Raw genomic sequence first — 13,228 nt, 5'->3', positions numbered from 1 at the left:
GTTTCAGGAGCTGGAGAAAGTTCTTAACATGTCTCAACAATGTAAAGATAAAGACAGCTGGAAGGAGGAGTCAGGGTGAGTTTGCTTTTCCATGCAGAGGTCAAAAAACAATCTAAATGTCACGTCTTTCCTTGAAACGAAAGCAACAAAGAAACAAAACTAAATACATACTTCTTTTTTGCACAAAAACATCAGCAGAAGCCCTTTGATTTCAGGAAATAATTTTCTGAGGATGCTAAATGTCACAAAGTGGCGAAACATTTGCCATTAAGTTGAATTACAGCATAGTGTGACTGAAAATTGCAGGCCCATGTGCTTTGCAGCTCCAGACATGCTGTAAAATGCAGTGATGCTGCAAAATTGTGATTTAGATGTGTTATTCACTTCTTATTTCCTCCTAATTAAAGACGTCTGTTATTTAATTACAATGCATCCTGATTAAAAGTGTTTGTAAAACACCGTTTCTAAAAAAAAGCTGGGGTATTCTGTAAATAAAAACAAACAAAAATTGAACGTAGCTAAACCTTTTACCATTCACAAACACAATAGAAATATTCTGTAACAACTGATGTGTTCCAGTTGCATACGTGTCTAAGCCCGATGGGTGAAAGATGTCATTTTTTAATGAACTTTGTTTAAAAAGCAGCACTTTTTTTACGGGTTAGCTACAGCAGAGGCTGGATCTTAAGCACGTGTCGGATGTACAACATCACAACAACATCACAACAACATCACAACACCTCTAAGACCTGCAAAGGGCAGAAATGTAGCCATGATGGTTTTCTTATTGATGTGAAAATGACTGAATGAGCTCAGGTAAACATCATAAAACCATCATCCTGCATTCACACTGACAAGTCTAAACTGATTTAAATAAACAGACAGAATGGCTACCACCTTGTTGGAGAATGGTCACCCCTAGGTTGACCCTCTCAAAATAAGCTTTGATAAAAGGATGAACAACTAAGTCCTTCAGGGGTACTTTTGAGTTAAAAAATGCTCATAAAATATGTATGTGGAGTAACCAGGTAGGTAGGTTTTAACATTGCAAATCTGCAACGCCTGCCTCCAGAGCGTTAACTGCACAGCAACAGTTTATTTATGCATCAACACAGTTTAACCGTCTGGCTCTGTGATGTACGACAGAGCATCTGAACATACCTGTAACCTGCACCACCTGTGAGGGGTTTATCAATGCTGACTGACGGAACAAATGCTTCTATCCAGATGATGTTTTTCATTTTACTCTGCAAAAGAAGCAAGCATTTGCATGCTACACCGAGCTGGTCTGAACTGTAAATAGTTTAATGGTCAAACTGCAGCAGATGGTTTCCTCAGACTCCAAAAGAAAAGGTTTCTGTCACTCAAAAATAAACATGGAACAGCGAAAAAATGACTGATTTGTTTCAGCCTTACTAGAAACAAGGATAGAAAAATGTTAATACACACACAAACACACACACACACACACACACACACGAAAAATCATGAAAATAATATTTAGCACATTTTCAGACGATGCAAGATCTGAAACAAAAACATTTGCTCAATATATGGAAAACCAACAGACCTGTAGCCATCTTTGTAGTTGATAAGCTGTCATATATACAGTATAAGCAGCCATCTTGAATTGGGTTTATATGTAGACCTATGGTTGATGGTAAATGGCCTGTATTTGTATAGCGCCTTCTTGGTTCTACAACCCCCAAAGCTCCTCACAACAGAATCAGTCATCTACCCATGCACACACACATTCACACCCTGGTGATGATGAGCTACAGTGTAACCACAGCTGCTCCGTACTGACGGAAGCCAGACTGCCCAACACTGGTCCCAGTGGTCCCTCCGACCACCACCAGCAGGCAAGGCGGGTTAATGATTATTTCCTGAAGATTTGATCAGAGTCTGTTCAATAATTCATGATCTATTTTACAAAAATCCTCACCTTCTGCCTTCTGGCGGCCTAATCAGTGATGTTTGTTGATTTATTAAAACCTTAAGGTCTCCACTAATAAGCACTGACAAATCAGGAAACATGCGGTGAAAAAAAACTATCACTCATCTCCTGATGAGGCCCGGCGTGGTTTCATCGTCTACCGCTCACGTAGGCAGAAAAATACCTTTCATCCTCTCACAAATATACATGGCATGCCAAGGCCTACTCCTCCGGCTGATGGATTGCTGCACCAGATGTTTTAATTGGTGGACGGGTTTGGCTCATCTTATCTAAACATTGCCAGCGTATGTGCTGCCAATCATAAACTTCTGGAAAGGCGTGTAAAGTCCTGATGTTCATGTGTTTTCTTCAGCCTGACTGTGTTTGTTGTGATGTTTACACTGCACAAACGTGTGAGTAACTTAGGATTTGATCAGTCCTAAATGAATCCTTGATTTTTCCTAGTTCTGATAAGGAGCAGCTTGCTGAGGAAGAGGATGATGAGCTGAAGGAGGTGCTGGATTTGAGGAAGATTGCTGTCCAGCTTTTGCAGCAGGAACAGCAGAACCGGTGAGTGAGACCCACATCTGTCTGCTCTGGTAGCGTGACGACAGACGTGGAGCAGATCTGCTTTTTGTGCTGAATAAATCCACTTTTCACTCATCGTTCTTGGCTCTCTTCTTCATAAACAAACTAATATACAGGTGCTAGCCAGTAAATTAGAATATCATCAAAAGGTTGAAAATATTTCAGTAATTCCATTCAAAACGTGAAACTTGTACATTATATTCATGCAATGCACACAGACCAATGTATTTCCAATGTTCATTACATTTAAATTTGATATTCATAAGTGACAACTAATGAAAACTCCAAATTTGGTATCTCAAAAAATTAGAATATTCTGAAAAGGCTGAATATAGAAGACACCTGCTGCCACTCTAATCAGCTGATTTACTCAAAACACCTGCAAAGGCCTTTAAAAGGTCCCTCAGTCTTGTTTTGAAGGCACCACAATCATGGGGAAGACTTCTGACTTAACAGCTGTCCAAAAGACAATCATTGACACCTTGCACAAGGAGGGCAAGACACAAAAGGTGATTGCTAAAGAAGCTGGCTGTTCGCAGAGCTCTTTGTCCAAGCACATTAACAGACAGGCGAAGGGACGGAAAAAATGTGGTAGAAAAAAGTGTACAAGCTCTAGGGATAACCGCACCCTGCAGAGAATTGTGACGACAAACCCATTCAAAAATGTGGGGGAGATCCACAAAGAGTGGACTGCAGCTGGAGTCAGCGCTTCAAGAACCACCACGAGGAGACTCATGAAAGACATGGGATTCAGGTGTCGCATTCCGTGTGTCAAGCCACTCTTGAACATGAAACAGCGCAAGAAGCGTCTCGCCTGGGCCAAGGACAAAAAGGACTGGACTGATGCTGAGTGGTCCAAAGTTATGTTTTCTGATGAAAGCAAGTTCTGCATTTCCTTTGGAAATCAAGGACCCAGAGTCTGGAGGAAGAGCGGAGAAGCACAGAATCCACGTTGCATGAGGTCCAGTGTAAAGTTTCCACCGTCAGTGATGGTGTGGGGTGCCATGTCATCTGCCGGTGTTGGCCCACTCTGTTTCCTGAGGTCCAGGGTCAATGCAGCCGTCTACCAGGAAGTTTTAGAGCACTTCATGCTTCCTGCTGCTGACCAACTTTATGGGGATGCAGACTTCACCTTTCAACAGGACTTGGCACCTGCACACAGTGCCAAAACCACCAGCACCTGGTTCAAGGACCATGGTATCCCTGTCCTTGATTGGCCAGCAAACTCGCCTGACCTTAACCCCATAGAAAATCTATGGGGTATTGTGAAGCGGAGGATGCAATACGCTAGACCCAACAATGCAGAGGAGCTGAAGACGACTATCAGAGCAACCTGGGCTCTCATAACACCTGAGCAGTGCCACAGACTGATCGAGTCCATGCCACGCCGCATTACTGCAGTTATTGAGGCAAAAGGAGCCCCGACTAAGTATTGAGTGCTATACATGCACATTCTTTTCATGTTCATTCTTTTCAGTTGGCCAACATTAGAGAAACAAACATTTTTTCATTGGCCTTTAGAATATTCTAATTTTCTGAGATACCAGATTTGATGTTTTCATTGGTTGTCACCTATAAATATCAAAATTAAACGTAATAAACATCGGAAATACATTGGTCTGTGTGCATTGCATGAATATAATGTACAAGTTTCACGTTTTGAATGGAATTACTGAAATATTTTCAACCTTTTGATGATATTCTAATTTACTGGCCAGCACCTGTATCTGGTTTTCCAACTTAAATGTTGCTATCTGTGATTAAATTAATGAAAAACATTTTTTTAATCATTATTTCTGGTTATAATCTGTCACTCTGAGTTTTTCATGCAGGCTGAACATGAAAATAGTCTCCTACACCTGTCTCCTGCATTAGCTTCTGATAGAAAGTAGATGGTGAAACTCTCTGAATAGAAAGTTAACATTCATGGACTCATCTATCTTGACTTACAGCGAGGAAGGCTGTTGTTTGTTTAGCGTCCAGGAAAAAGCAGAGAACATATCTGCTAGTAGAAGCTACCCTTTAGCATGAGCAACTCCACCACACAGCATAACTCCTTCAGACTTGTATTTGTGGAGATAAAACATCAATGTTGCGGAACAGAATCAGCGGTAGAGTAGAGTTGTGGTTTTCAAATCCAAGGCTATGTGTTCACTTATCAGGAAATAAGAGTCCAAATCCTGTCATCTGAAGCTCAGCTCTGATGTGGCACACCTCCTGCTAAAGACCACTGCACATTTATTTATTAAAAGGGTACTTTGTAACTTTTTCATAGTTTTAAATCATTTTCTTGAGCCAGCATGCACTAAAATGATCCTTTACAGTGTCAATGAAATGCCACCCAGCTCCTATCACCCCTGTTGCCAGAATATTCCACTTGCAACTTCAGACTGGCAGGCCGCTCTGTTCGGGCTTAGAAAAAATTGAGCTGACGTACCTGGCGCTGCAGTCTGATTCCAGCACGTTTCCTGCGTTTTTGAAGTCATGAACACAGCTGATTTGTGTAATTTATTGATGGACCACTCCTGTAGACCCTATTGAAGGCTCAGGGGACATTTCAGCTGTAAGATTAAGGTGTTAAAAAGATGAACGCACAGAGGAGATTTGACGGTTTTGCTTTCAGTTCCACAAACAGACACTAGGGGGTACTAAAAGCAAGCCAAAACTGCCTCGTTCCCCATTAAAAAACAATCAAAAGTGTGATAAACAATTGTTATAATTGTTGATTAGGCTAACCTTTTCTCCATATCTTATTTTCTCTGCGTGTTCTCCTTTTCCTGCTGCTGCATGCTCAATGTGATGCTTTTAGACGGCGGCCCCTAATTTGCAGAGCAGAGAGTCTTATTCACCGACGAAGAGTGACCGGCAGAGCTCACAGGTACAGAAGCTCTGTCACCGTTTGTGTGACCAAAAAATAAATAAAATCACTAATCATTTTCATTCAGCCTGTCTGCTTTATCTTCATCAGCCCTGCATGAATTGATGTTCTTGTTAAATTAATTTTATGCATAATGCAGAAGTTCTGAATGTTATTGGTTTCATCATGCAGGTGAAATTTGGTGTTGCTCAAATTCTGAAATTTCCTTTAACTATGACACGGGTCCTTTTCAGGCCAGTAGCAAAAGTACCAAACTGTTTACAGTGATTCATCCTGATTGCATAATTTCATAGGAACTGCATTGGTTTTACCTGTTTGCTTTTGTGAGGGGTTATAAGGAAAGGACTGCCTGTTTCTGTCTGCAGATTTCTCAGTCATTCTGGAAGCTCCAGCAGCAAACCGAGGCTGCCCCCTCACACTGCTCGTAGGTAGGTACAGTCCTGTAATCACCACCACCTGTCCTGCAGCATGGGAAGCTGTTGATTATAAATGCCCAGAGAGCAACACATTTTTTAATAGCAAAATCTGACCCAGATCCCAAAAATACAACAGATAAACAGCCACCTACGTCATCATTCATATATCAATACACACATCAATATATCACACCTAAAATGCTGAAACATTTAAATTTAAAGGATTAAAGCAGCAGAAACTTTGGAACATGGTCTGTTTTGAGCCACTTCTCATCCTAAAATGGTGTGATTTTCCTCAAGTGATAAAAATATTCACTAATTGTTAGCCATCTGATGTCTTTATTTTAGTGCTTCTCTGGACGAGGGGAGCAGTAGTGCATCAGTGCTGTGTGGGCAGGTATGAGACATTTTCCCATAATAAGTAAACAAACCATCCTTAAAATGTTAAATTCTCTTTTCTGTATTTTACTTCATTCTAAAAAATGTATTTCTCTAAAAAAGATACAAAAGAACCTCCTCCTCCTTGAACCGTCACTCCTCCTTGAACCGTCACTCCTCCTTGAACCGTCACTCCTCCTTGAACCGTCACCTTATCGTGGTGGAGGAGTTTGAGTGCCCTAATGATCCTAGGAGCTATGTTGTCTGGGGCACTTAGTGCCCCTGGTAGGGTCTCCCATGACAAATTGGTCTTAGGTGAAGGGTGAGACAAAGAACGGTTCGAAGGATCTTTCATGGCGGTGAAAACGAAGAGTCGGAGTACCCGGCCCGGAGGGTTACCGGGGTCCCACCCTGGAGCCAGGCCTGGGGTTGGGGCCCGTGAGCGAGCGCCTGGTGGCCGGGCTTTCGCCCATGGGGCCCGGCCGGGCCCAGCCCGAACCGGATACATGGGCTCGTCCAACTGTGGACCCACCACCCGCAGGAAGAACATGAAGGGTCCGGTGCAATGTGAATCGGGTGGCAGACCAAGGCGGGAGCCTTGGCGGTCCAATCCCCGGACAAGAAAACTAGTTTTTGGGACATGGAACGTCACCTCGCTGGCGGGGAAGGAGCCGGAGCTTGTGGCAGAGGTTGAGCGGTACCGGCTAGATATAGTCGGACTCACCTCGACACATTGCATTGGCTCTGGAACCCGAGACCTGGAGAGGGGTTGGACACTCTACTTTGCTGGAGTTGCTCCGGGTGAGAGGCGGAGGGCTGGGGTTGGCTTTTTGTTAGCCCCGAGACTCTCTGCCTGTGTGTTTGGGGTTTACCCCGGGGGACAAGAGGGTAGCTTCCTTGCGCCTTCGGGTCGGGGAACGGGTCCTGACTGTTGTTTGTGCTTATGGGCCAAATATCAGTTCAGAGTACCCACCCTTTTTGGAGTCCCTGGGACGAGTGCTAGATAGTGCTCCATCAGGGGACTCCATTGTCCTGCTGGGGGACTTCAATGCTCACGTGGGCAATGACAGCTTGACCTGGAGGGGTGTGATTGGGAGGAACGGCCCACCTGATCAGAACTCGAGCGGTGTTTTGTTATTGGACTTCTGTGCAAGCCGCAGTTTGGCCATAACGAACACCATGTTCGAACATAAGGATGCCCACCGGTACACTTGGTACCAGGGCAGCCTAGGTCACAGGTCGATGATAGATTTTGTAGTCGTATCATCTGACCTGCGGCCGTATGTTTTGGACACCCGAGTGAAGAGAGGGGCGGAGCTGTCAACTGATCACCACCTGGTGGTGAGTTGGATCAGATGGCAAGGGAACATGCCGCGGAGACCTGGCAGACCCAAACGCATAGTGAGGGTCTGCTGGGAACGCCTGGCAGAAGAACCTGTCAAGACGGTCTTCAACTCCCACCTCCGGCAGAGCTTTGACCACGTCCCGAGATTAGTGGGGGACATTGAGTCCGAGTGGGCCTTGTTCCACTCTGCGATTGTCGAGGCGGCTGTTGCTAGCTGTGGTCGTAAGGTGGCCGGTGCCAGTCGTGGTGGCAACCCCCGTACCCGCTGGTGGACACCAGAGGTTCGGGGAGCCGTCAGGCTGAAGAAGGAGGCCTACAGGGCGTGGCTGGTCTGTGGGTCTCCGGAGGCAGCAGACAGGTACCGGATAGCCAAGCGGGGTGCAGCAGTGGCAGTTGCCGAGGCAAAATCTCGGGCGTGGGAGGAGTTTGGTGAGGCCATGGAGAAAGACTATCGATCGGCTCCAAAGAGGTTCTGGCAAACTGTCCGGCGCCTCAGGAGAGGAAGGCAGCAACTCGCTCACACTGTTTACAGTGGGGATGGGGAGCTGCTGACGTCAACTGAGGCTATAGTCGGACGGTGGAAGGAATACTTTGAGGAGCTCCTCAATCCCACCAATGCGCATTCCGAGGAGGAACCAGAGCTGGGAGGCCTGGGGATGGACTGTCCGATCTCGGGGGCAGAAGTTGCTGAGGTAGTCAAACAACTACACAGCGGCGGAGCCCCGGGGGCGGATGAGGTTCGTCCTGGGTATCTCAAGGCTATGGATGTTGTAGGGCTGTCATGGTTGACACGTCTCTACAACATTGCGTGGTCATCGGGGGCAGTTCCTAGGGAGTGGCAGACCGGGGTGGTGGTCCCCATCTTTAAGAAGGGTGACCTGAGGGTGTGTTCCAACTATAGGGGGATCACACTCCTCAGCCTCCCTGGAAAGGTCTACGCCAAGGTACTGGAGAGGAGGGTCCGATCGATAGTTGAATCTCAGATAGAGGAGGAGCAATGTGGTTTTCGTCCTGGCCGTGGAACTGTGGACCAGCTCTATACCCTTGCAAGGGTGATGGAGGGGGCATGGGAGTTTGCCCAACCAATCCACATGTGCTTTGTGGATTTGGAGAAGGCTTATGACCGTGTCCCCAGGGGCACCCTGTGGGGGACGCTCCAGGAGTATGGGGTGGGTGGCTTTCTGTTAAGGGCCATTCAGTCCCTTTACCAGAGGAGCGTGAGTTTGGTCCGCATAGCCGGTAGTAAGTCGGACCTGTTCCCAGTGAGGGTTGGACTCCGCCAGGGCTGCCCTTTGTCACCGGTTCTGTTCATCACTTTTATGGACAGAATTTCTAGACGCAGCCGTGGTGTGGAGTGTGTCGAGTTTGGTGGCAGGAGCATCTCGTCTCTGCTTTTTGCGGATGATGTGGTCCTCCTAGCTTCATCCAGCTCTGACCTTCAGCTCTTGCTGGGTAGGTTTGCGGCCGAATGTGAAGCGGCTGGGATGAGGATCAGCACCTCCAAATCTGAGACCATGGTTCTCGACCGGAAAAGGGTGGCTTGCCACCTCCGGGTCGGGGGAGAGGTCCTACCTCAAGTGGAGGAGTTTAAGTATCTCGGGGTCTTGTTCACGAGTGAGGGTAGGAGGGATCGGGAGATCGACAGGCGGATTGGTTCGGCGTCTGCAGTGATGCGGACGCTGAGCCGATCTGTTGTGGGGAAGAGGGAGCTGAGCCAGAAAGCCAGGCTCTCGATTTACCGGTCGATCTACGTCCCAATCCTCACCTATGGTCATGAGCTTTGGGTAATGACCGAAAGAACGAGATCGCGGATACAAGCGGCCGAAATGAGTTTCCTCCGTAGGGTGGCCGGGCTCAGCCTTAGAGATAGGGTGAGGAGCTCGGACATTCGGGAGGGACTCGGAGTAGAACCGCTGCTCCTCCGGATCGAAAGGAGCCAGTTGAGGTGGTTTGGGCATCTGGTCAGGATGCCTCCTGGACGCCTCCCCGGGGAGGTGTTTCGGGCATGTCCTGCCGGCAGAAGGCCCCCGGGTCGACCCAGGACACGTTGGAGAAGTTACATCTCCAATCTGGTCCGGGAACGCCTTGGGGTCCTGCCGGAGGAGCTGGTGGACAAGGCCGGGGAGAGGACGGCCTGGAGCTCCCTAGTTGGGATGCTGCCCCCGCGACCCGGACCCGGATAAGCGGAGGAAGACGACGACGACGACGGAGATACAAAAGAGTTCATATTTATAAAAAATGGGTGTTCCGCAGGGCTTAGTTTTAAGATCTTTGCCTTTTTTCACTTGCATATTACCCCTTTCATGCGTAATGGTTACTACAGTGGACAGCTACTCAAAAAGTGTTTTTGTGCTGTTCAGCAACGCTGTTGAAGATTTTGTGGCATTTGAGCACCTCCCATTGGACTCTAGTGAGTCAAGCTTTTTTTCGTGTCCAGAACGCATGCTAGCCACTGAAGTGGAAATATAATATTAAAAAAATAAAATGTTAAAATATTTTAGTTGAAGTTTGTTTCATTCATACCTTAAGATGGATGAAAAAAAAAAGAAATCCTGATTAAAGATATCTGAATGTTTTAAAGGTGCTGCATGATGATGCTGTTATCCATGTAATTGCAAAGACTCGGCAGGCTGCAGAATCGCTGCACAACCAAATGGTGTTGGTGTGTTAACTTTATCCTTTTGCAGCCTTCTACCTCCTGCTCCTTTGACAGAAGTTTGAAGTCAGAACATTTGGATTTAGAATCAAAGTGGCCTGACGTGCCGCCCATTCTTCATCAGAATGAAGACCGCAGGCAGAACAAGTACCTCAGGAAAGATTACCTAAAAGTACAGGTGTGGGCATAGTCCTATAATCATATAACCCTGTCAGTCACCATTAATGATGTTAATTTGGACACTACTACTGCTTGCTTCTTTCTTTCTTCTTGTCATTGTTCGGTTTTACAAGAGTCTCTTGTCAGCACTACTGGCTCATGCCTAATTTATACTTCTCCGTCAGCTCCACGAGGGAGACACACACACGCACGGACGGAGACATTTTGTCCTCATACTTCTCCATCTCCTGGGGAGTGTTGCAAAGCAATTCCCTGCCAGGACAGCTGAGGGCTTAGTGCTGTTATGTGATGTCCTGTCATGTATCTGGCCCAAGATAGTGTGTTTATATTGTATTTTTTTTGTATTTAAGAGACTTTTTAACACAGACAAATTGGTCCCTCATTCTCCTCCACCCCTTCATACACTCACCACCTCTAAACCCACGTTTCCCATCATTTCTGTCCATGAATAAAATTTTTGCTTGCTTTTCTTTTCTCCAGTCACGGGGGAGTAAAACGTTCATAGTTTAGAGTTTTTCCACGACGTATTCTTCAAGCTGCTCCATGTCTGCTGCTAGATATCCTCGGCTCTCTTTGTTTTTGAAGGCGCAATGGCGGCGGTGTAGATGACAGCGGTGTCCTGACCAATCACAAGCTTGCGTTCTCTGTCTCGACGGATGGATGTTTAGAAAAGAGAGTTCGGCTCCATTTGTCCTCGCGAGGGCTCTCCAGCAGGCTCGCAAGGACTGATAATGGCGTTGCGTGCGTCCGTCCCGATGCAGACGGAGAAGTATAATTTAGGCTTTAGTTTATAATTTTGTTACCTTTGAATACCAAGAACACCTGTCAGAACTAATTCTGGAGAATTTTGTGAGGAAAAAAACAGAAGACTATTGGTCTTATTAGTGATTATCAAGCCTCTGAGTCACTGAGCAGCTGAATATGGGAATGATTTTCAATATCCAAGTGCAATGTCAAGCTTCCACTTTAGAGTTCTTTATTTTTGCACATTTCATACATTGACAAGCAGTAATCCTTAAACGATAATCCAGATTATGCTACAGCGTAGCTTTAAGCTACAAGTGTTGCAACATAATTTAAGCATTCCGGAAAAGTTAGGCCCAATCCCAATACTCGCCCTGCAGACTTCAGCAAAGTGCACTTGGAGAAAGTGTGCAGTAGGCTTTGAGTGTGTAGTACACAAAGTGTGCAAATCATTGCAGAATTGAGACAGGGAGCATTGCGTCATCGATCGCAACGCATGCCGGGATGCTGGTCGCTGTGATACTTTTTTCAAAAACCTTTATTAACAACTTTTAAACAAACAGCCAAACAGCTATTTGAAATACATTTACATTTAGTGCTGCTTTGTCTAAAAGGTTTAGAGCATCAACTAATTGTCCCAAAATTAACTAATTTCATTAGAAAATTCATATTTGAAGAAAAGGAACTTGAGCCTTTTCTCCTGCAGCAATGCCTTGTGGGTAATACCCTTGCCTGAGGTCCGCATCGCTGCGGACTTGAGTGAAGTGCAGGTTAAGGGTGCAACGGGGGCGTGGTCAACTTCTGCACTTCAGAATTGGGACACCTTACACACACACACACCCCTGGATGGGAATGCACGATTTTAGGGCGCAAGGGTGCAAGTGCGAGTTTTGGGATTGGCCTTAGACTCCCCCATCACCCACTCGTAAAGGAAGAAACCTAAAAGGCAGCACTCATTGAGCAAACTGGTGGTTTAGATCACCACCATCATGCGACCCAAAGCTAAACCCATCCACGACAGCTGTTTTAGGGGTTAGAAGAGTTAAACGCTCAGACTTAAAGCATCACAAATATGTGATTTTCTTCTCCCGACAGTACAAGTGTCAGAGTGCTCGTAAATGCTCCAGTGACAATGATGACTGTGAGGTGGGTTGGAGAAACTCTCGTAATGGTGCTTTACATTTGAAGTCTACTGAATGTGAAAATAATAGATGCTTCTGTCCCCAGGAGAGTTTACGCGGCACTGATTTCAGCACCACTTTGACAGTGTTTGGACTGAAACCCAGAGCAGGTACAAAAAGTACACTTCATGTTACATTGTCTCAATCAATGATGGCTGATGGACTGATACCTGTAACCATAGCAGTAAAACATGTTTGTTCTCATTTTATGCCCTTAGAATGGTAACAGAGGGGTTCAAATTCACGGTCGGGTCATACCAAAGACCTTAAAAAGGGCATCCAATGCTTCCCTGCTTGACATTCAGCATTAAGGGGTTGAACTGGGGGGTTTAAACCATCAAGTGGTTCCAGAGCACAACTGTGTCTGCAAACCCCAAGAGATGGGTGAAATGCAGAGGTGTAATTTCACCAGTTGTATGATGCCTAATGAGACTTAAACTTTAAAACACAATCTAATTCAACGTCTATGCTGTGTTAGTGTCACCTACTGGTGAAACTGAGTATCACTGGCTGAGGTTTGCAGCTTTGAGCAGATGATCAGTTGAGGCAGACAGAGACTGAAAACTCAAGCTGGAAAATGAAATGTGGACAAAAGCAAATGTGGATAACAACAAAAATGGATTCTCATGAATGCTTGAAGGAAAGGTCTACGGCAGGGGTCTTCAATTCCGGTCCTGGCGGGCTGGTATCCAGCACGTTCTAGTGGTTTCTCTGCTCCAGCACACTTGATTCAGTGGTTTATTTGAATCTCCTGTGCAGCAACTCTGCAGAAGCCTGTTAATTGCCTGTTGATTGAAGTCAGGTGTGTTGAAACAGAGTTAAACTAAAATGTGCTAGATATCGACCCTCCAGACCCAGAAGTGAATACCCCTGGTCTACTCAGTATGCTTGTGTAGAAATGTGGGTGAGGGGAGAAAAGGGAAGGC

General features: G+C 45.9%; 1 protein-coding gene across 1 annotated transcript in view; it reads left to right on the top strand.

Annotated features, from left to right (window-relative positions):
- Positions 1 to 13,228, top strand: part of lrch2 (leucine-rich repeats and calponin homology (CH) domain containing 2) — a 42,988-nt gene that overhangs the window by 20,390 nt on the left and 9,370 nt on the right. Inside the window, exons 10-17 of the mRNA XM_015960843.3 lie at positions 8 to 75; positions 2,402 to 2,506; positions 5,334 to 5,402; positions 5,768 to 5,830; positions 6,167 to 6,215; positions 10,229 to 10,375; positions 12,217 to 12,267; positions 12,349 to 12,412. Of these exons, the coding sequence (XP_015816329.1) occupies positions 8 to 75; positions 2,402 to 2,506; positions 5,334 to 5,402; positions 5,768 to 5,830; positions 6,167 to 6,215; positions 10,229 to 10,375; positions 12,217 to 12,267; positions 12,349 to 12,412 (616 nt within the window). The remainder of the gene's footprint in view (positions 1 to 7; positions 76 to 2,401; positions 2,507 to 5,333; positions 5,403 to 5,767; positions 5,831 to 6,166; positions 6,216 to 10,228; positions 10,376 to 12,216; positions 12,268 to 12,348; positions 12,413 to 13,228) is intronic.

Source organism: Nothobranchius furzeri, chromosome 10 (assembly GCF_043380555.1).
Source record: "Nothobranchius furzeri strain GRZ-AD chromosome 10, NfurGRZ-RIMD1, whole genome shotgun sequence".
In the NCBI taxonomy this organism is placed as follows: domain Eukaryota; kingdom Metazoa; phylum Chordata; class Actinopteri; order Cyprinodontiformes; family Nothobranchiidae; genus Nothobranchius; species Nothobranchius furzeri.
The sequence above is the reverse complement of the archived record's forward strand: the minus strand, read 5'-3'. Positions and strand labels throughout refer to the sequence as shown.